Genomic DNA, 24,242 nt, shown 5'->3' on the forward strand with positions numbered 1-24,242 from the left:
CAGAATCTTCTCGCGAGACCACGAGGATTCTGAGTGACAAGAGTGCTCTGGCGGTCATTCGGGACTCATAGAACCATAGTTACATACGTAACTTACGTTCTATTTCGTCCCTGCTGACCGCCAGAGGCGGTGCTTAAGCACTGAATGACTTATACCAGCAAAGTCACGAGGAATCCTGATCCCAAGCCATAAGGAGTAGAATCGGAGGACTCTCGTAAGAGGACCACGTCCAGCGGGTGGGGAGTGGCAACACTCACCCAGTGGAACATAGTAAACTCGCTGTGATGCCCATGAGGCAGCGGCAGATATATTCCAGGGGTACTTCCCTCGGGGCAGCCCATGATGTGGGGACGCTCCCGTTAGAGTGGCACCTCACGCAAAATGGTAGGGTACGATTACTCGCCCCATACGCGTGGTTAATGGCATCCACAATAGTGTGGGGCGGGCGCTGTCTGGAGAGAGCACCGCCTTTGAAAGGGCCATCGTCACAACGGACCAGCCATTCTGACCGCCGAATGCATGTGGCAGGTCTAACAAGCGGCTCGCAGGTCCCACGTTGGGCGCAATAGTTCCCGCTTGTCAATCCACTCTCCTGGTGGAGGGCAAGACTGTGCTAGCCGTATAGGCTGGTTGAGGTGTGTATGTGACAGCACCCTCAGGAGGAACACTGTGTTTGGCCACAGAGACACTCAGGCCGTCTGAGCTTTGCTTCAGACGCAAGTCACTGACAAACAGGGCGTGCCGCTCACTGACACGCTACGTTGAGGTAATGGCCAGGAAGAATTCAGTCTTCCATGACCCTCTAAACTCCGCCCGTGCCAAGGGCTCAAAGGGAGGCCTGTATAGACCATGCCGCACTAGGGAAGAGCCTGTGCCGGAGTTCTCAGGGCTCGTAGGGGATGCAACCTCAGAGCCCCCATCAGGAAGAGGGACACCAGACTGTGGCTCCCCACTGTGGCTGTGCGATATTGATTCTAGCATATCGACATGATATTTCCCCTACTTATGCTTTTAGAGTAGGAGATCGGCCCTCGTCTAGGAGGGACTGCGGAACGCCAGAAAGGTAGGCAGAGCAGCGCACTAGGTCTTTGCTCTGACCCTCACGTCAGTTGGAATTAGATTCCATCGGTTATCGTACCGTAGTCTGATGGATGTCATGGCACCCTTGAATTCAGGGTGGCATGCCTGGCTGGTTCCACACAGCTGCTCGGCAGCGGTTCAGGGCTGCCAGCGGCCAAACGCACAGTTGGGGGCGTCGAGCATTTGAATGCCATATCCGACCGCCTCCCAGTTGAGGAGACCTCTGTCGGGGAGACGCCATGGCGTCCTCCGACTGGGTCTGTTCAGCAGAGGAAACCAAGTACTTCTTGGCTGGAGGGGGGGGAACCAGAAGAATGGTGTGACCCTCCTAAAGAACTCTCTGAAGCGCTGGTCGTATCAGAGGCAGTGGCAAGGCATATGCAGTGCCTCTGGCCAGTGCGCATTTAAAAGGATAGTGCCCTGTGGGCGGTGGCCTAGTTAGGGCCATGTGTGTCAGGAACGATGCAGGTCGTTCTGTTCATACTGGCTATGTGGCATGAAGGCCTGCGGGCTGACAGCCATTTGTGGCGTTCAGGTTCTATGAAACCATCGGACCATTGCGTCCTGGCCCGGAGGGCTGGATGTCTCCGTTAGGGAGAACCGGAGAGGTTAGCGAGTCAGCGACTCTAGGGTGAGGAGGTCCACCTCCGCTCTGCCGAGGTAGCCTCTGATTAGTGTTCACCACCATTGGATGGGGTACCGCTCCCCTCATGGAAGCTTTTGATGGGAGAGAGCCTACCATGTAGTCCCGCTCTCCACTTAGATAACTTGCCCATAGGCTGATCAGGCGGGGGGGGGGGGGGGGGGGGGCTGCACAAGTCAGGGGGTCCATAGACACCTACGGCAGCCAAGCAAACGTGGCCCCGCCCGATGACTTACATGATACACGGTCGAGGTGTTGCCCGAACGTATAAGAATGTGCTTGCCCCTCAGGTACGGCAGGAAGTGCTGTAGAGCAGAGCATGAACTTCATAACCCTGTTGGGTCCCATCAATTCAAGACATGTCGACAACAGTCTGTCTTGCGTCACGAGGAAGTATGTAGATCGGACTTCCCTTGGTGTGACTGAGGATCTACGGCCTCTGTTGCGCCCTTGGGCAGGAGGACACATCACTCCTGGTCTGATACTAGGGCTCTCGTCATGTTGCTGATAACGGCCATTTTGACCCCCCCGGATATGGGGGGCTGGCGTCAGAAGGCACTGCACAGCCCGGAAAGTCACAGGCAGGTCCCTGCGTGGGACGCCAAGGAACACACTGGCCTAGTGTGGGCCGGCGGTGATACGCGAGCTCAGAGGACAGCGATTTCATCTCTGTTGGAGCTCGTTGGGAGGCGTGATGTGTCATAGGCCTTGACGGTGAGGGCCGACCCGCGTCTGAAGAAGGCGCTTGGAGGATCCGACTGCCTACTGTGGCACTAACAATTAGCGTTCCACGGCTATGCGCATGAAGGTGCGCATGGAGCCATCTCGGCCAGTGGGTCCTGAGCTGAGAAGTAGGAGGCTGGCTCTGATGCATCTTCCTCATAGTCATGGAAGTGCATAGCTTAAGCTGTCGGGGAGAGCACATCGTCCTCGAGTCAGCTGTGGCATCGGAGGGGGAGGCACTCGAACCCTCCGAGGTGCCTAGGTGTTATCCGAGGTGAGCATGGACCTCATGTGGGCCAACTCCGCAGATAGCTGAGCCCTCTCGGATCTGCTGTGGCCGGCGGTCAGACCTTTTCCTCCTGGCACACGGGGCAGGACCACGGTCGGCTCACGGCTGAAGGGGAGCTTCACACGAGGTACAAAAGTGGGAGCTCTCCATTGTGGTGGCACCGGCCAGTGCACACCAGTCACACCAGCTAGCCCAGGGCGCGGACGCTACTGGTTGCTAGGTGTTGGCCATATGCTGAAGGAAGGGAGCGTGTACGCTGCCTGTACCAGCAGAGGCTTTAATCTAGATCGGCATAGTGCACACCGGTGCACACCAGTCCCAACTAGCCCAGGGCGCGAACGCTACTGGTTGCTAGGTGTTGGCCATATGCTGAAGGAAGAGAGCGTGTACGCTACCTGTACCAGCAGAGGCTTTAATTTAGATCGGCATAGTGCACACCAGTCCCAACTAGCCCAGGGCGCGGACGCTACTGGTTGCTAGGTGTTGGCCATATGCTGGAGGGAGTGCGTACGCCGTCTGTACCAGCAGAGGCTTTCGAGGTACAAAAGTGGGAGCTCTCCGTTGTGGTGGCACCGGTTCCTCTGGACCGGCCGGTGCACACCAGTCCCAACTAGCCCAGGGCGCGGACGCTACTGGTTGCTAGGTGTTGGCCATATGCTGAAGGAAGGGAGCGTGTACGCTGCCTGTACCAGCAGAGGCTTTAATCTAGATCGGCATAGTGCACACCGGTGCACACCAGTCCCAACTAGCCCAGGGCGCGAACGCTACTGGTTGCTAGGTGTTGGCCATATGCTGAAGGAAGAGAGCGTGTACGCTACCTGTACCAGCAGAGGCTTTAATTTAGATCGGCATAGTGCACACCAGTCCCAACTAGCCCAGGGCGCGGACGCTACTGGTTGCTAGGTGTTGGCCATATGCTGGAGGGAGTGCGTACGCCGTCTGTACCAGCAGAGGCTTTCGAGGTACAAAAGTGGGAGCTCTCCGTTGTGGTGGCACCGGTTCCTCTGGACCGGCCGGTGCACACCAGTCCCAACTAGCCCAGGGCGCGGACGCTACTGGTTGCTAGGTGTTGGCCATATGCTGGGGGGAGGAGGCGCGTACGCTGCCTGTACCAGCAGAGGCTTTAACTTAGATCGGCATATAATGACTTAATCAAACAACTGAATGCTGCTATACCTGCCGCAGCATGTGAATAATATGCATTTACGTTTTATGCAAATGCTCATTGTAGCACTTTGAGATTTAACCAGATGTAAAGTGCGTCATAGGAACAGCGCACAGACACTGCTGTTAGCTAGACTGTGCGACCTGCATGGTCGCGGTGGGGGAGGAGAGCTTGCACGCTACCTGTACCCCCAGCTGAGGCTTACTTATAAATTATGATAATAAAGTAGCCTTCGGTCGAGGCTTGGACGCTGCTATGTAGCAGCTGTAGTGTTTCCTATGCGAACGTTTATCACAGCACTATGACGTTTATCCAAACTCCAAGTGCATTATTATTTATGTTTGCTAGTCCAGAGCGAAACAAAAGACACTTCCAATGCGCTAGTCAAGGCACTACTACGCATTCACGCTGGGAGGAGGGAGCACTAACGCTGTTTACACCAGCCAAAAGTTTGGTTAAATAAACCAACACAAACAAGTTTTGGAGAAAAGGCTACAGCCAATAGCTCCACCGATAGGGGCCGCCTGCTGAAGGAAGGGAGCGTGTACGCTGTCTGTATCAGCTGCAGCTAATAAACAGAACAAGCTATACACTAATAGCTGTTAATAAATGCTTGAGCTAACAAACGATTAGTAGCAAGTAACATCAAACTAGAGGCCGTATGCTGGAGGAGCGGAGCGCATACGCTGCCTGCCCTGTACCAGCTGGGCCAATAAACAGTAAGGCAAGCTATACACAGATCGCCGTTATAACAAATAGTATAATAAGCGCTTGGGCTACAACTACGGGTAGCAGCGCCAGTTAGAGACCCAATGCTGGAGACCAGCTGGGCTACTAACAACAAGACAAGCTATAGCCTACACGAATAGCTGTTCATAAACACCTTTAGCTTTAAGCTACTGGTAGCAGCTGTGAGCTACGCTGGCAGCAGCGCCAGATGCCCTGTGCTGGGGACCAGCTGGGCTAATAGGCCCCAAAGGTACCCAGGGGCACCTGTGGGGAAAAAACAAAGTGTACCCACTGTATACGCAAAAACTGTTAATAGAGCTTTGAGCTCCAGACGTACTGGTAGCAGCATCAGTATCGAGGCCCACTGCTGGGGGCCAGCTGGGTTAATAACCAGACAAGCTATGTACACCAATAGCTGTTAATACTCTGAGCTACAAACTACTGGTAGCCACATCAATACCCTGGGAGGACGCAGGTAGCTGCTCCTGTACCGGGCTAATAATAACAAGTTGTTATTGTTATTGTTATTATTAACAACAACAACAAGAAGACAAGCTATCCGCGGAAGCAGTTAAGCTTGAACGCTGCCAATATTATCGGCATTATGGCTTTGGCCAGCAAGGCTTGCCAAACAGAAAATGACACTTAGCCTTAACTAGCTTAACTTATCATAAGTTATATGCTGACTGCTGAGAGAATGGAGCGCCAACGCTTGCCATCAACAGCAGGGGCTAACCAAAGCTTGCAAGTAGCGTGTTTATCAAACGAAGGCAATATGACAGTGGCCATCCTTCGGCAAATCTTATAGTCGCTTATAATAAGCGCTAGCGTTCACAGTCGAGCAAACCTCGTATGCGGAGCAGGGAGGCGGCGCGAACGCAGACTCTACTCACAAGAGGTTATGCCATGATACAATACATCATATAATTTGAACGTCTGTTAGCGTTCACCGTCAAACAAACCTCGTATGCGGAGCAGGGAGGTGGCGCAAACGCAGCCTTTACTCACAAGAGGTTATGCCATGATGCAATATATCATATAATTTGAACGTCTGTTTAGCGGGGATAGCACCGCTTTAGACGATAACGTACCTTTTGTCCAGGGAGGTTTTGTTCGCCTTCATTACCGGCGAGAGAGATTGGACGCTGCCGTCCACGCGAATCCAAATAAACTCCACTCATAGAGGAGTAAAAACAAAATCCATAGTCGCAGTTCCTGGAGGGCGAACAGCCGCTACTCCGACCGATTCGGTCACGGAACTACCAGCGACTCGGCAGGCACCATAGGCTACATATTGCATTGCATTGCATAGCAACACATCGCAGCTCGGTGCAAACTTGGTTCTCACAGGCGAGCGAGAAGAAATTAGGGACTGAACCCCTGTAGACTGCCGGAAGATATAGACGACTCCGGGTCATCATGGGGTCAAAATTGACATTGTTGGTATAAAATACTCGATGGCGCATGCGCGAAGGGACGTATTCAGTGCTTAAGCACCGCCTCTGGCGGTCAGCAGGGACGAAATAGAACCCTCATTATGGCAATTTTTGTGCCTATATTGAGAAATACCCCAATATGTTTATGCTTACATTAATGACACTACTATATCTGTTATATCCTTCCCTGAGATGTTGTTATCAGTCTGACCGCACTCTCCTCTCTGCTGCCCCAGCACGGACAGGTCATTCACGCCCACCCATCACACCTACTACTCACTGAAACATGAAGGCTTAATGGAGGAGATGCTCGCCAGTCACCAGGTACACATGGATTCAACGACTGATTTCAGTCATTTGGATTCCATAGAAGCCCAGCATGTCTTTTTGTGAAAGCATGCTGCCCACCGTAAATAGATCGGCTATTAGTTATTTTAAGATGAAAGAGTATTTGAAGTGATCAAACTAGCATTAGAATACAAGTTTAGAAGCATCTTCCAGGGACAAGAATGGTCTCAGAAATGTCATAAAAGCAACCTTAATGCCTCAAATCTTTGATTTATTCAGCTGGTCGGTGTATTCCAATTGATATATTGGCTGACATTCTTCTATTTGAACAAAATAAATGTATACTGATGGCTTCTATCAAACCCTTTGACAAAGAGATAAATGGAGGAATGGAGTTTAACAATAAACTTTATTGTCCAGAATTATGCACTGAAACAGTAAACTTCAATGGGAATTTATAAATAACTATAAAATATATATATATATACATATCTTTTTATGCATTGTTTGGGACAAGATATGCACCGATATTTTTGTCATGAATTAAAAGTAGATTTTACTCAGAGTCTAGAGTTTGTATTTATTACACTGTTCACAGTGCACGGCAGTATGTGTGTATGTAAAAGACACTCTCTTTGTTGTGTGCCACAGGTATCGGCTCTTTCTAGAGAGAATGAGAGGGACTCATACCGGCTGAGCTGGGGGACAGAGAACCTGGACAACGTGGCCCTGTCCTCCAGTCCCATCCACTCTGGGTAGGTACAGAACAACAGACACCGTGGCCATGCCAAGAAATGTAAGGTTATTCACATAACCCCGGCTCTTCGATATCATGAGCGAGATATCTCGCCAAAACACCCTCCTTGACTTGATGGCGAGGAAGAGATTTGCTAATCTTGAATGACATATCCGCACTACTTTGGGGCCTTGTAAGGGGTAGGGAGATGGCTCACACTGGACTTAAGGTTATTCACATATCCTCGGTTCTTTGATATCATGAGCGAGATATCTCGCTATGGGACAGCCCATAACGAAACCCTAGAAGAAGTGAATTCTTGTTTTCAACACGTATCAAGGGATGACCATAGCTTAGTGGCTAGAGACTCGAGAGGCCGTCTGGTAATCTGAAGGTCGCCGGTTCATACCTCTGCTAGTTTACCTCTGCTCACCCCTTGTGCTCATCTGATCTGAGCCAGTAAAGCAGAAAAGGTGATTTCCCCCTCCCCTGGGGACCAGAAAATACTCCCCCTGTATCAAGTACAGAATGGAGTTCATCGGTTGAACACGCATCAGCGATAACGCTTATCTGTTGGGTACAGGCTTTAGTTCCGGCATACTATTGATCCGAAACCTCAATCCCTAACCTAACCATAACCGCAAGCACGGGAGCAGCGCATGTCGGACCATCGCATTTTCGCATCGCATCGTATGTGCTTCGGACCTTTGGTGTGTCGGAAAAGCGTGCGCACCCCTATCTGTTGACGACTGCGAGTGTCTTGTGCGTGGGAGTGGGGTTGGTTGAATAAGTTGATTCTCCTAGATTTTTCTCTCTAACTTTTTCTGTTGTGGGTTTCCTCCCTCTCTCTCTCTCTTTCTCTCTCTCTTTTTCTATCTCTCTCCCCTGCCCTATTTCTTCCCTCCCTGCGTTGTGATTTTGTTTTTAGTCGTTCCTCTCCGTGCCATGATCATGGAGACCACAGCAGGTGACCCACTGCACCTTGCCTTTACCATCCATTATTGTCCTTCTTCCTCTCATCTTCCTCACCTTCCTCTTCCTCTCTTCACAGTGTGCTCTCATCGGAGGAGAGGTGTTTGTTTGTGTGTGTGTGTGTGTGTGTGTGTGTTTGCGCGCGCGTGTGTGTGTGTGCGTTTGCTACAGGTTGTTTTGTTGTACATTTTGCCTTCTCTGTCTCATACAGTTAAATCCGGACTGTCCATTTAACTCTTGAGAGGGTAAAAATGGGATGAAAGGTGGAGCAGTGTGCACTCATTTTTACACTTTTAGAGTTAAAGGAACACCCCCGATTTTACTGTACACAGCCTCTTTCTCTGTGTGGGTTCACTCAGCAAGCTATGCTCCAATGTAACCTGAACAAACAGATCATGCCTGTTTACAAAATATCTCTACATGGAGCGTGGTGGTCGTGTTCAAGGTACGATTGAATGCTTTACATTGGAGAATGAAAGCAAGGTGACCCAAGAGATGCTAAGAGGCACAGGAGGTGAATTTACTGTATCGTTTATTCCACAAATGTCTTGTTAATTAAAGCACTGCCACTAACATGTTTTGCCATTGTGTTCCTCTGTTGCCAGTAGGGGCACTTTGGCAAACACCACTAATTACAGTACTGTTGTCCAAAAGGACACTCACCTAAGTCCCCTTATTTCCCTGTGTTTTCACATCCACGAGGTGACTCTTTGCCAATTTTTATTTATTTTATACCCCCAAACACATGACAAAATGAAAGAAGCATCTATGATCGTTATCTTAAAGGGTGTGGAAATAATAAAAAAGTCCCCCCATTCTGTGTTGCCTAGAACTGGAGGTCTGAAAAAAATCAGTAACATTATGAAGTACATGATCTTGATGATGTCATAACGATGTACTTCATAATGTTACTGATTTTTTTCAGACTTCCAGTTCTAGGCAACACAGAATGGGGGGACTTTTTTTAATTATTTCCACACAACAACTCTAAGGTATATTAATGAAAATGTTGAAAATGAGTGGTATTCCCCTTTAAGATAACGATCATAGTTGCTTCTCAAGTCTCAAGTGCTGTCAAGTCTGTCTGTGTTGTGTTCAACAGTGTGTCCAAGTGTTTGCTTTACTTAAATTCCCCCCAAAAGAGGTATTATTTATAACATGAATAGATATTGGCGCCACGGTCACACACACACCCATCACACCCATAGCCCCTCATTGACATCTGTGATTGTTGTGTATATTCACCACTTGCATTTTGCATGTGTTGTTGTGAGCAATGAAAGAGGTTTTCAACAGGTGAGGTCATTTTCAATGTAAATGTGCAGTACTGTATGTGCTCTGAGGTAAAGTACCGTACACTGACTGCACTCTGAGGATGGTGCGATGAAGGCGCAATCCATGTCTTCCATGGATTGTTTTTCAGCATGTTTATACTTCGTGGCAGAAACCACAGCCAAACACTTGTACAATGAAGCTCATCTGCCATAGATTCTTAACCACTTAAACCCTATATACTTAGTTGACTGGTGTCTGGTGTCCCTCAGGGATCTATACCTGTAGGTTGCCATTGCTGAATGGGTAGAGAGGCCTCCTGGGAAAAAGAAGGTCCCAGGTTCGAGCCCCGACATTGCCGACAAGGTGTCCTTGAGCAAGACACTTATCCCCTAAATCTTTATTATTATTATTATTATTATAGATTATTATTATTATTATTATTATTATTATTATTATTATTAATTATATAGTACTTGCCCACCTCCTTTTTACCCTCTACACAAAATCTCTTCAGCAAAAATAGCCAATCTACAAGCCAACAATGCGTTGTGTTGCAATGCGTTGTGAGCTTATAGATCAGCTATTTTTGCCGATTGTTCACCTATTATGACATGCCCAGAGTAGGGACCCGTAGGTTCATGTGGTTAAGTCAATTCTACTCACTCTAGTAGGTCAAACGTATAGGTCACCTGTGTAAACATTCCTAACCATGTCAAAACTGTTTCCAGCTTCTTGGTGAGCTTCATGGTGGACGCCAGGGGTGGAGCCATGCGCGGCTGCCGCCACAACGGCCTGCGCATCATCATACCGCCCAGGAAGTGCAGCGCACCAACACGGGTGACTTGTCGGCTGGTGAAGAGGCACCGCCTAGCCTCCATGCCCCCCATGGTGGAGGGAGATGGCCTGGCCAGCCGGATCATCGAGGTGGGGCCCTCAGGGGCCCAGTTCCTCGGGTAAGGCTGCAGACGTGTAGATGGATCAATACGAAATATGGCGCATCAGGGGTGGTCATAAAGGAGGGAATGAGCTGAAGGCCAGGATTGTAAGATGTTTGGTATAATGGAGGAATTTTATTTTATTACTCTTTTGCTTTGGCTACAGATACTGACGTAATGTCAATGAAGTTCATTTGAATTTAAAATTCATTGAGATGGAATATATTCATAGATGGCTTGGATAGGCTACTAGTAAAAGAGAGGTTACACAGTACAATACAATAAGTAATAGTGGATGTGGTGTCAGAGATAAATTAACACTCCAGATTTGACTGTTTAGTGGCAAATGTAAATGTCATTTTTTATCTACCTTTACATCCCGGGTATTGATAATTCTTTGTCTCTTGAAGAGAAGCTAACAATATGCTGCCCTTTCATTTTTTGCAGATTAAGTTCCTCCCTGCCTCTGCCTTACTAAACCTGTTTCTGTATCTGCCTTTGCTTTATCTGTCCAGCGTCAGGGATTCAGTGTACCTTATTATAGTTGCGTTTCCACTGCATGGTACCGCCTCAGCTCGACTCGTTCAACATTGTTTTCCACTGCAGATAGGACTTTCGATGTAGCTCGCCGTCATAGCGACATCCAACCCTATGCAAAGGAGAGTGCTGAACAAGGCTGAAGTTGAAGCTATTTCTAATGCTACAGCTGGAAACACAGGAAGTGGTCTCTATGTTACCACTACAGTCCAACAAAAACAGTTTCTGATATCTTTTAGCTTAAAAATAGGGCATGCAGTGATTTAGTGTCACATTTGCAACACCTAGTCTAAAGGTTTGTTAACAATATTTGGGAACTTCCATGTGGTAGGGGGGTACATCATGACGCAATGATGCTAGTCAAGATACTCTTCTTTCTGACCAATCAGTAGCAGACAGTTTTTCATGTCACCTTTTGGTATCGCCTCAGCTAGCTTGAAACCTTGATTGAGGTGACACCAAAGAAGTTCCACGTGACGTAACACATGTATCTTTTCCGAATGGAAAACCAAAAAAGGCTAAGTTGTCGAGTCGAGATGAGCCAGTATGCAGTGGAAAAGCACCATATTACTCTGCTCTACCGCATGCCTCTGAAACTGCCGCAAGCTAACTCTCTCTTTAATCTTATCACCCTTCAGAGACAAGCTATTGCGATTAACTACTTCAACTTAAAAACATTGAACCATGATTGATTTGATATGTAGCTTTATAATGTTTTTTCCCACACTTGAGTGTGAGCAGCACTCTCTGCTGGCAATGTTTACTATCAAAGCCTTCACACCGGTGATAAACACCAGTGACTTATAACACAAATAAGCCTCAAAATAGCAAAGCACCCACATAAAGCTTCGACTGTGATTAGAGTTCCCTGACCACATGTTTGACCCCTCGCGCCCACACCCCACAAAACAAACACTGTGTGCTCTCTTCTTCCTCACTGCTGCGCACGGACCCGTTGCTTGGCTGATTGGTCACACAGTAAGCTCCACCTCCCCACCGCCCCACCCCCTCTTAACGAGGGCGAGAGCTTGGTTAGCCGTATTCTCCAGCTGGGGCCGCCAGGGACAAAATTCCTCGGGTAGGGAAAAAAAACCAACAACAACAGACAGACAAACAACCCTTTCACATCAACAGCAACGCATATGAAACAATCGATGGTTGCTGGTTCCATTTCTGTTCATTTACACCTCCCTACCCCGGTTTGTCTGCATTTGTATGTTCCTGTACCACATGCTAGTGTCCCATGTCCTATTGTTAGTTATTGTATTGTAGATACTGCTCCCACCACATTACTGTTATTACCACTTAGCACACTTATGCCTGATTTATGCTCCTGTCGCACGGCAAAGTATAAATCGGCGTCTACATTCCCATGCTCGTCATGTTCTGTGTTAGTGCTTCCTGTTTCACGGGTGTCATCGTTTTCCTGGGTGGATGGTTGTCACTTTAGCATGCTTCACCTAGACTTGTTGTTGTCACACTGAAATCTGTGTGTCGTGCGCGGCGGCCTGGTTGCTTGGTTGAATGCTGGCATGGTGACATGCACGGACGCTCGCACGCACGCACATGCGGTTGTCCTCCGGCGCATGCACGCTCACTTGTTGTTGTCCTTGTGTTGGTCCACCCACTCCGCAGCCCGGTGATCGTGGAGATCCCGCACTTTGCCGCCCTGCGGGGGAAGGAGAGAGAGCTGGTGATCTTGAGGAGTGAGACGGGGGAGAGCTGGAAAGAGCACCACTGTGAGCACACCGAGGAGGAGCTCAACCAGGTCCTCAACGGCATGGACGAAGGTGGGACTCTGATGGCGTCGACGCGAGACAGCAACTTGGGCGGGGCGATATGATGACGTCAAATGAATATCACCGTTATTTCAGACTTTTGCCTCGATTAGGATTGATAAACGATAATTAACCCATTTAAAGACCTGAGGCCAATTCTACACACTTATGCCTTCTAAATCAGTCGTTCTCACACTTTAAAGATTCTTCAAAAATGTTTGAAAATAGCAGATATATTCTGTACAAGCTCACCAAAGCTCATCAAATCCTGCTTAGGGCCCCAAATTGCTCAGGGCCGGCACTGGGGCTTGTCACTATTCACGTTGGAAGATGCAGATGTGATATAAACCATCCTAAGAAATAAAGAAGGAAACCGTTCTAGAAGTTCTTTTGGTTCTGATGACGCTTGCTTTGTGCCCTCCTTCGGCAGAGCTGGACCCCCCAGAGGAGCTGGAGAGGAAACGCATCTGCCGCATCATCACCCGAGATTTCCCACAGTACTTTGCGGTGGTGTCGCGCATCAAGCAGGACAGTAACATGATTGGGCCAGAGGGAGGCATCCTGAGCAGCACGGTGGTTCCCCAAGTGCAGGCTGTGTTCCCAGAGGGAGCGCTCACCAAGAGGATCAGGGTTGGTCTGCAGGTGAGTCAATTCCTATAAAAGGTAAATATGTTGAAGGCCATATACAGTAGTTGTTTGCACCAATGCAGTGGACAACTCAACCAACTTCATACGTGCCAGGTAACATACATTCTGTGTCAGTGACATTTGTGGACCCTAGGTTTACAATACAGTTTTTGTACCTAAACAACGACAGTACAAGATACGGTAACCTTGCCTGTGAATGGCACTTAACGACACAAGCCCTCTTTTATCCGTATTGTTGTGATGTCTTGTTTTTAACTCTGCATTTCTGAATCTCCTCATCGATGCAATACATTTACACTCGGGTACTAAACAATAACCTTGACCTTGTGTCCCCATGCAGGCCCATCCCATGAGCGTGGACGTGGTGAGGAAGATCCTGGGGAACAAGGCCACCTTCAGCCCCATTGTCACCCTAGAACCGCGCAGGAGGAAGTTCCACAAGCCCATCACCATGACCATCCCCGTCCCCAAAAGCACCTCTGATCCTGTGGTCAACGGCTTCGGAGGGGACACCCCCACCCTTCGCTTACTCTGCAGCATCACAGGTCAGTCACCGTCAGAGGCCACCGTCAAATTTCAAAATAGTTGTATAATCATGAAAGACAAAATTTGAATTTTAAAGAATTTAAATCTGCAGTGTACTTCCACGTATAATCGGTCACATGTCTAATTCTGCTTTGTTTGTGTGTGATAATGGCAGGTGGAACAACGCCCGCCCAATGGGAGGATATAACAGGAACCACGCCCCTAACATTCATCAACGACTGTGTGTCCTTCACAACTAATGTGTCTGCCAGGTATTGCACATTATCTAGGAGAGTGGAGAGTGGCAGGAAAGATGGGAGAGTGAAAATATGACGTGACAAAGTCAGTGAGCCCATGGTGGTCTCAATAGCTATGCAATGTGGACATTGGATCTAGGCATGCATGCCTTAATTTGGGAACAAACAATGCCATGTTAGACACTGTGACAAATCGTCTTGTCCCAACAAAATGCGTTTTACATTTTGCTTCATGCACCAGAGGGCTTTCAACTTGTAGGAGGCCGGCATCCAGGGGCTTAATCCCCATCAACAGGGGTAGACTCTGCTTTTAGTGGAGAACTGTAAGCTTCAGTGGCCGTACATGACCTTTCTTTCATCACTTGTACTCTTTTAATTAAGCAGAAATGTCCTAAAAATTTGAAAAACATCCTTTTATTTGTGTCAACATCTATACACCTGCGTCTCTCCCATGCACCTTTCTCTTAAAGGTTCTGGCTGATAGACTGTCGGCAGGTCCAGGAGTCTGTCACCTTCTCCACTCAGGTGTACCGGGAGATCATCTGCGTCCCCTACATGGCCAAGTTCGTCATCTTTGCCAAGACCCACGACCCCATCGAGGCCCGATTGCGCTGCTTCTGCATGACGGATGACAGGATCGACAAGACCCTGGAGCAACAGGAGAACTTCACTGAGGTGGCTCGCAGCCGGGACGTGGAGGTGAGGATGGAGGGAGTGATTGGGAAAGATGGATAGAGGACAATAGATGAAGCACAGACAAATTGTATCAGAAAGTGGGGATTTGAAATGCCAGAGTAAACATCAGGACAACGTGATTTGAGGTGGTCGAGAAACAAGATATACAAGAAATAACTAGAGATGCAGGCTAGAGAACAGGAGGGGACTTCAACTTCAGCTTGAAAGACGAGGAGAAATTCTGGAGAAGTAATTGTGGGTAGTGGCAGTATAGAGGGATTGTGCCCAGAAGTTGTTGGGAGGAGAATGTGAATGAGTGCACTACCGTCGCAATGTCTCTGGTGCCTTGAGCAACAGACAACAGTGGAGTACTGCCGGCAGTACCCCACTTGTTAACGTGTGCAAATGTGAGTGTGAAATTCAAATGTGTGTCATCATTTCCCCTCTATAATTCATATTTGCCATTACTTCTTGCTAGGTCCTGGAAGGTAAACCCATCTATGCAGACTGCTTTGGAAACCTGGTGCCTCTCACCAAGAGTGGCCAGCACCATCTCTTCAGCTTCTATGCCTTTAAGGAGAACAGACTTGCACTCTTCATCAAAGTGAGCAGCATTCTTTTTTTTGTTCATTTTGTCCTGCAAATGATTGGCTACTGGATGTTGATTGGTAACTAACTATCTTCGATGTTGTAGATCCGAGACAACACTCAGGAGCCCTGTGGTCGTCTGTCCTTCATGAAAGAACCAAGGAACTACAGATCACTGACGCCAGGTGCCATCTGCAACCTCAATATCACGCTCCCATCTTACTCGAAGGTAGGGCTAGGGCCCTGTATAATAAAGAATGAGCCTTAGTGCCAGTCTGACTTACATTTGGACTTAAATCATGCTAATGTCTAATGCTGGGAGTTATCATCATTTTCTTATGTCACAGTATTTTGTGAAGCAAGTGAATTTTTGTTGGTCTAATATACTCTATTGCCCAAGAATATCCTAAAATATTTGTGTTGCAATAGAGTACCGAAGTCCTGACATCACTCGTTCATCCCCTGGGCTGCAGAAGCAATTTAATAACATTGGGTCATTTTAGAATCGTCTCATATACGAATTGTGGTCCAAAAATACTGTCTCTGAGATATTGACGGGCAGGTGTCTCTCTGTATCGTTTACGATAGTCAGTCACCCATATTTGATACAGTCTGTTTCTGGCAAAAATGGAACAAATCCAAATTAGTTACGGCATTAACATTAGCTCGCTGGCAGTTGTTTCTTATTATTCTTATGAGTGAAATCACCTGGATCATTTGTTCAAACACAGTTCTTATTTGACACGATATTTAAAAAAAAGTCTATGGGAATTCAGAATGGGAAGAAAATTCGGGTAGGATGTGTATGTGTGTAAATTATGTCAGACTTCATGTGACAGTGTATACTAGGTATACTATACTAATATAAGTTTTATTAATTTGTACTTTCTGTGTCATAACACATTACAGCACTAACTATTACTGTCTTTGAAGTTTGTGAATATCAATTATTTTTTTATTCTATGAATGTTTGACAACACATTTGATTGTAGCCCCCCTAAATTCCCACTGACTGTCCCTTCTCATAGCTATGATAACCATGCCTCGCTTGCTCTCTCTTTTTTACTCCCCTATCATTCTGTCTGTCTGTCTGTCTGTCTGTCTGTCTGTCTGTCTGTCTGTCTGTCTGTCTGTCTGTCTGTCTGTCTGTCTGTCTGTCTGTCTGTCTGTCTGTCTGTCTGTCTGTCTGTCTGTCTGTCTGTCTGTCCACCTCTCTGTCTCTCTGTCCCTGCTTCTCACCACTGCTTGCTCTCCCCAAGGAGTCCGATTCAGACCCAGAGCAAGAGGAAGAGGTAAAGCTGAACCTGCTCCCCCAACTAACTACTGTCTCTCTGCTGATGTGTACCGGTCTGGTCACTGACTAATAGGCTTGTATGAAGCCAAATATGCTAATGTTAAGTAGGCATAGTCTATTAGAGTGTGTACTGTATACTGTATTTCAATATGTTAGTTAGTCAATTGCAAATTATGGAATGGTGTTTGGTGTGCTGTTCTCAGTGTTCTGAAGTAGAACATTGTAATGGTGAAATGAAACTGATTGGCACTGTGTTTTTTTACAGACTGGCAGAACACTCGACAAATGTAAGACATTTATTATTTTTCTCCATTCTTAATGTTCAAAATTAGGATTAATGTATAGTGATGCGTCGGCCGGCCACTGTACATTAAAGTAATTCACTATGTCTGGCTTTATTTTCCAGTAATGACGCCCTCACTGTACATTATCCCATTTGTTACATGGCTACTTATGGGAAATATATATATATAATATTGATTTAAAAATGCAGCCATACAAGTTTCCTATTCAATAGAGGTCTGTTATTAACAGTAGTCTGTGATCAAGAAATAAACTGCAGAATGCAGTAATTGACTAATCAGAATCAAGCTTTCAACAAAGCTGTGTAACTCTGTCCTGATCTTGACGATTAACCAACAATAATACTGGATTTGTTCCAAGTTACAGTATATTACTCCTAATGTAGTAAATTAGTAATGAGTGTTACTGTGTGATTTTATTAATCTAATGCTTTAGTCCAGCTTCACTTCCCTCTGCTAAACTGTAGACAACACGCTTCTTTTTCAAAGCCCCCTTTACATCCTCATGCTTTTCTTATCACAAAAACACAACAGCACCACTTTCATCTCCCCAAGTCAGTGTTGCGTTACTCCATAAGGGTGCAATTCATCACATTTATTTTCTTTTGATCATCTCTCACCTGCCACACACGATCTTCACATTTTACAGTAGGTCTTTTCCCCTGACCTCCAACTCCTTTGTGTTAAGCTTAGGAAATTGGATGTACAGTACAGTATGGAGAAGCGTGAAACTCAGCCATACTGTGCTGATGTCTATAGTGCTGTAGTACCCCAGTGACTAACCAGTTGTGCACCAGTCTACACTAACCAGAGCCAGCCCTCCCCTACTCCTCTTAGCCTTTCCGTTTGGTTGTATGAATTGGCCTTCAGCCTCTGAAAAGCAACTAGCAATTGAGCAAATGTACCCTTGCCTGAATTTAACATCACAATCAAAAGACTAATATGATTGTTATCAGGGTAAGCCTACTGAAGAGAAAATATAGTAAATAATTTTATTAGCTGAGAAAAATAATAATCGAGCATTCACCACATTATTGAATAGTTAACAGTCAGTTGACACACAATTATTGATCTTCATTACCACAAATTGATGATAACACTCACTCATCTCTTGACTCACCCCACTCACTCTTCACTTCTCCATTTGATTTGCATGGAAATAACTTGCCTAACATAAATGTGTGTGTGTGTGTGTGTGATTGCATGTCCATATATGTGTTGTTTGACTGTTGTGTTTGCTGAGATTGATTTATTTTTGGCTATGGCTCGGCTCGGTACACTGTGGTATGATTTTACTGTTATGATTATACATTTTCATTGTTTATTTGTAGTAAAGATAGAATGAAGGGCTAAACGAATACAAAGCTGGCCCTTCCATTTCAGTTTTCCATTTCTTTGGGTTAAGTGCTACTGATTAAGGTTGTCAAAGTAGCTTTGAATAATGGTCTGCTTTGCTTGGTATAAAAAGCACAGAAAGACATTTTATGGCTAGTAATTTTCACTGGCTTTCTTTGAGAGATTCAACAATCATTCTTAATGGTTTGCATGTTTGTTTATTCATATTTTTCTCTTTCATTCCATCTACATGAGCTTTATTATTTATTTATTATTTATACCGCAATCTTGAGATGTCTTCATATTCCTATATTCCTTTGTTTTCCTATTTGTCATCCTATTTGTTCATGTATCGTTACATTTGCCTGGTCTGCTTTTTCTTTTTTCTTAATGTATTCTTGGTTTTCATTGTGTGTGTGGATCGGGTGTGCTGAGTCTGCGTATAAGCAAGTTATTTCCTGCTCATATCCCTTCCCATTATTCTTGTTTAGTTGGTTGGTTTGCTTTACCACAAACTTTACCATAAAATACAACCGAACGTACAGTAGGAATCCAATTCCTCCGCTGCCCTGTTGTTGAATCCGTTGTGAACCTTTTTCCCTATGATCGTGATCCCTGTGCTCCGCTCCTGTCCTGATCATATTCTCCAATGTCTGTCCCCTTTCATTTGAACTTTTGATTTTCTTTACTCCTTACTCGTCCTTCTTCCAAATGAAAGATGAGGAGTCGGAGACATCAGCATTGAAATCAGAGCTGATCCGAGAACCAGACCTTCTGTCCGACGTGTCAGAGATGAAGCAAGACCTGATCAAAATGACTGCCATCTTGACTGCAGATGCCACAGAGAAATCAGCGTCATTAGGAGGGGGTAGCCTAGAAAAGGGGGCTGAGGATGTGTCTGGAGAGCCATTAGAAATAATGGAGAAGGACTTAGAGAAGGTCAAAGAGGACCTAGAGAAAGTCAGTGAGATACTGAGGAGTGGAATGTATGAGGGTGAGGTGGCAGAGGAGGCAGCCAAGGCAGCGAGAATGGCTGAAGAGTGGGTCCTGCTCTCAGACAGTGAGATAGAGGAGGCCAAAAAGATGGCACCCTTAGAAAGCCCTGTTTTGCGTGAAACCAGGGCAAATAAAGGGGCTCCCAGGCCCAAAGCTATAAAGGACCGTGGTGACCTTAAAGAATATCTTCTCGATGCACCAGTGGCCTCTAAAACAAAGGCTAAAAAAGAAGTGGTGGTCCAAGAAACCTTCACTGGCGTTGTCCTGCGTAAAAATACTAAACCAACTACACCAACGAAATCGCAGGACAAAACCACTGTCAGTGACATAAAAAAGCCAGCAAGGCGGAAGGGCAAGGAGCAAGGGCAGGCAGAGGAGTCAACAGGGGCCACTACGCAGCTAAGTGTACCCACAGTTCCTGCTCCTGTGTCACCAGTATCCCCAGTGGTTGAGGAGACTCCAATTGGGTCAATAAAAGACAAAGTCAAAGCACTTCAACAGAAAGTGGAGGCAGAACAAAAGAGCAAAAAGATCATTGTTACCAAACCTTCACAGTTACCTGTTATGAGCAAACCTTCTCCAAAGGCCAAAGAAAGCCCTAAAGCCAAACAGGGCACCCCTAAGTCCCCCAAAACGGAATCTGAGAAACTTGAGGAGACAATGTCAGTAAAAGAGCTAATGCAAGCCTTTCAAACAGGGCAGGACCCCTCGAAGCGAAAGTCTGGGCTGTTTGAACTCAAATCATCCACTGTATCATTACCTCAGCAAAGTATAGACTCACAAACTATCCAGTCCAAAACAATGACCAAAGCCATAACGCCCAGTGTCTCTCATGAACGAGAAGTATCTCTGGACTCAAAACCTCACAAGAAAGAATTCACTCATCAGGAGAGAGATGCTGAAAAAAAGTCAATTCCCGCCCCATGCTCTGAGATAACTGAAACTGTAGACTTTGGGAGTTGTGGTCTTGATGATAGCTCTGATAGTTCGAAACATGAAGGCGTTGCAGACTCTCTAAGTGCCAGTCCTGGCGATGGTACGTCTCATCTGAGCTCTGAGGACAGTTACAAACATGAGGGCTTAGCAACTCCAGGTACAAGTCCTGAAAGCTGCGCTCTCACTCCCAAAAATGGAGATCAGACCAGGAAAATATCAGCAGACACTACAGCTGTCATCAAGGGTGATAAGAAAGAGAAGTCTGCAGACTCTGGTGTCGGGACCGTTGATGACCAGCTGTCTACAGAAATGACCCTCCCTGTCTCATCCAGTGAGGCTACAGATGACCGTACCACAAGTGAGTCTTTATCAGTAATGAGGAGCGATTCTAAGCCATCTAAGCCAAGACAGCTTACAAACAGAATATCAGACACTTTAGAAACTTTTCTTAGTGATGAGGAGAGCCCTGCTGGTCAGCTAGCATTATCATTAGCTGGATCACCAGCATCTAGGTCATCGTGTCATGGAAGCTTAGAGTTGCCTTTAAAACTAGACTCAGATGCCCTTAGTCCTTTAGCTGATGACTCTTTGACAATCAGCCACAGAGACTCTCTAGAGGGTAGTCCCCTCGTGGAAGAAAACTCCTCACTTAAATCCCCAGACTCCATTGAGCCCAGCCCCACCATGGAATCCCCCTGTCGTGACTCCTTAGAAAATAGCCCTGTAGCGCAAAAGAGATTTCCAGGCTTCCCACCCACTCTAGATCAGCCTAATCAATCCTCTAGCCACCCAGAGCCCTCCAAAGCCCCAGAATTCCCCCCAGATGCTTTGCGTAGCAGGCTGCTGCGAGACCACGAGACTAGTGCCAGTGATGACAGTTGTGAGCAGACATCTCAGATGACCAGTTCTGGTAAGAGTCCCCTCTCTCCTGAAACCCCTAGCTCTGAAGAGGTAAGTTATGAGGTAAACCCTAAAACCCCCGACCACATGTTCCTCTCTGTTCAGTCCAAACCGGCTGTCATCCCCGAAGATACAGAGGGAGAAGATGCATCAGAGAGCAGTGAAGCTCTGAGAAAAATCACTCCTGAGGAAGAGATGTTTAAGATGGCAGCCAAAATAAAAACATTTGATGAGATGGAGCAAGACGCGAGGAGCAAAAAGAACTCTAGGAAAGATATGAATGCCTCAGCAGATCCCAGAGTAGGGGATGACAGCTGCGAAACATTAGAGCCGACAAGTGAGAAACATGAAAGTGGGCTCTCTAGGCCCAGAGAGGATTCAGAGTTAGCTAATGTTGTTGATTCCCATATTAAAGTACAACCTCCCTCTCCTTTTCCAGCAGGTTTGCATGAAGGACTCCACAGCAAAGACGCCAAGAGTGCGACAACAACAACCAGTGTCACATCAAAGGGACCTCATTCTGTCTCAGATCAGCATGGTTCAAAATCTAAAGCAGAAACTGAAACTGAAGTCCCACCATCGTCAGCAGCTGACAAGGAAATTACTGCTAAAACAGCAGCAAACATAACAGATGAGCAGAAGGAAGAGAGCCTGAGGAAATCTAGGGAAAACAATAGAGATAAGAGTGAAGGTAAATCATTGGCCACTGACAGTCCACAGGCTGTTAATTCAGGTGGCAATGTAACAGATGAAGTGAAAGGAGATCCGAGTGGACATACGGGATCATCAGAGGCTGGACTCAGTGCTCCCGTTGTCATTGGGCAAGCAATGGAGACATTTAAACCAGAGATCTGTATTTATGATGACACAGAAGAGGATGATGACATGGTGGAAGCTCCCAGAACCGAGTCTAAGGGTGTCACTGCCAAAGCAGAGTCTGACCCCTGGACTGAGGACAAGGAGGCTGCTTTCGTGGATCACAACAAAGAGCAGGATCAGATACTGAACCAGATACTGAATCTGATGGCCGATCAGCATTCTCCACAGGCGACCCCAGACACATCCCCCGTAAGGTCTCCTACAGAGGAGAGCACTCCCACCAGCGAGCCCAATCCCTTCCTGTTCCAGGAGGGGAAGCTCTTTGAGATGACCAGGAGTGGTGCTATTGATATGACCAAGAGGAGCTATGAAGAAGAAGGTGGTGGCTTTGCCTTTTTCCAGATAGGTGAACAGCCCATTGAGGAGGAAATCCCTGAAGAACCTAGGCAAGAAGTTAGTACAGCAGCAGCTGAAACCGAGGTGGCCCTCAATCTAACATTGGAGGTTAAAGTGGAGGAAGATGAGAAATCAAAAGAAACCACTGATAATCAGCATGAATCTCATGTTGAAGATGATCAGACAACTTCCAAATCTGATGCCTCTAAATCTAAAATTCCTAGAATGAGCATGTCAGCCTCAGCCAAACCTACAAAGATAGATCAAACTTCACCTGAAGCTGTAGAAGCAAAAACAGATACAAATCCACAGGAAGTCCCCTTAGATTTAGACGCTAGTTCCTCTGATCCAATGATAACAAATTTACAGACAGCAGAAAGCACAGTAACCAGATCTGTGTACTCGGAACAGGGCCAGGAGTCCTCTGATTCCTCACCAGAGGAACCACAGTCCGTAATAGAAGCACCCAAATCATCAGAAAAGTCCAAACAAACTACATCCACTAGTGTGAAAAAGACGCCAGACAAATCCCAACCTAAGGTAGTTTGTCAAGGTCGAGGTAAATTGTCAATCTCCTCTTCATCTCATACAACTTCCTCCACAACTACTCTTAAGAAAGAGTCTTCTTTCACTGCCGAGTCCAAATCTAGAATTCCTGTTAAGGCAGGCTCTCAAAAGACAGATTCTATGGGCAAGCGTACTGAAACTGCCTATGAAAGAAAGCTTAAAGTCCCTGTAAAGAAGGACAGCAGGAGAAAATCTGAGACAGATGCAGGTCCCCGTGTGGAAGTCAAAACCAAGAAATCATCTTTCAAAGCCAAGAGTTTTTGTGAAGGGGAGTCCTCCAGGCCATCTGCTAAAAAGGAACAGGGCCGACCATTAAGCGTTGAGTCCGCAAAGTCTAAGGGGTTCCAATCTAGACTGCCTGTCCGAGGCAAAACTGGTCAAATCTCCAGTCCAATCCACACGTCAACACCCACTAAAGAAAAACGTGGACCACGCAAACAGTCCATTGAGTTCTTTGAAGAAATAAGTGATGAAGCTGCAAAACTTGTGGCGAGATTGGCACAGGCTGAGAAAGACAAAGAGCAAGAGGCCTCAGCTGCCTACTCAGATGATGAGAGCAGTCTAGTTGATCCCTCGGTCATTGAAAAAGAAACTTTCCCTGAAATCCAGTTCCCTCCACCAGGAGACGTCTTTCCTATTAGACCGTTGTGGGATGACCCTGTTGAGACACAGATGCAGCGAATCCCAGACGATAAAGTCCAAAGTCAAGGTACCCCCCTTCTCTCGGGGCACATTCTTGTGTCTCAGTAGTACTCTGTAGTCGTGAAGGTGCCGCCTCTCTGTCAGTCATAGTCTTAACATCTTTTTAGCTTAGGACTCTGTGGCTGTGTTGCTTGAACTGTTTGTGTTTGTGACGTGTGTCTCTCTCTCTTTCCTTCTATGTGTTCTTAAAATCTCAAGATTGAATTAAAGGCTTTATTGTACTGACGCTATTTAAAGACTGTTATTGAGAGATTAAAGAAATAAATAGTGTCAAATTGAAACTATTCCAAATCAAATTTCAGGAATTGGGGTTAGTTAGTGTTTTTTTTATCCATTGTCAGTGGGTCTGTGATGGCCATCTATGACAAGTGTTTACCACCCTCCAATTGTTTTGGTTTGATATAATTAAACAACTGTTATTTTTTACTAAAATAAACCATTATGATACTAAGTAAATGTGTGCCAGCCTCACGGTCAACTCCACCCACTTCCAAATTCCCCACACCACACAAGACAAGAAAGCCAGTGAAGATTTTTTAATGAAGTACTTGATGGAAATGAGTGTATAGACGTATTCTGGCGATCCCTGCGGTTCTGGCTCCTCATGGCTGTCTGGTGGTATTTGCAGTAGATCCACAGGATGAAGCAGAGAAGAAAGAGCAGCGGTTGGCCATCATTGCCGACCACCTGGGCTTCAGCTGGACGGGTGAGTGTCT

The 24,242-nt window shown here is 46.5% G+C and overlaps 1 protein-coding gene across 1 annotated transcript in view; it reads left to right on the forward strand.

The window, feature by feature from the left end:
• Positions 1-24,242, forward strand: part of LOC306914294 (ankyrin-2-like) — a 98,018-nt gene that overhangs the window by 46,919 nt on the left and 26,857 nt on the right. Inside the window, exons 24-37 of the mRNA XM_079491291.1 lie at positions 6,302-6,389; positions 7,005-7,108; positions 10,065-10,289; positions 12,444-12,598; positions 13,017-13,228; positions 13,575-13,779; positions 13,935-14,031; positions 14,487-14,715; positions 15,170-15,295; positions 15,386-15,508; positions 16,539-16,571; positions 16,839-16,860; positions 18,929-23,533; positions 24,155-24,232. Coding sequence (XP_079347417.1) covers positions 6,302-6,389; positions 7,005-7,108; positions 10,065-10,289; positions 12,444-12,598; positions 13,017-13,228; positions 13,575-13,779; positions 13,935-14,031; positions 14,487-14,715; positions 15,170-15,295; positions 15,386-15,508; positions 16,539-16,571; positions 16,839-16,860; positions 18,929-23,533; positions 24,155-24,232 — 6,302 coding nt within the window. The remainder of the gene's footprint in view (positions 1-6,301; positions 6,390-7,004; positions 7,109-10,064; positions 10,290-12,443; positions 12,599-13,016; positions 13,229-13,574; positions 13,780-13,934; positions 14,032-14,486; positions 14,716-15,169; positions 15,296-15,385; positions 15,509-16,538; positions 16,572-16,838; positions 16,861-18,928; positions 23,534-24,154; positions 24,233-24,242) is intronic.

The sequence above is a fragment of the Electrona antarctica genome, assembly GCF_951216825.1.
Source record: "Electrona antarctica genome assembly, chromosome: 21".
In the NCBI taxonomy this organism is placed as follows: Eukaryota; Metazoa; Chordata; class Actinopteri; order Myctophiformes; family Myctophidae; genus Electrona; species Electrona antarctica.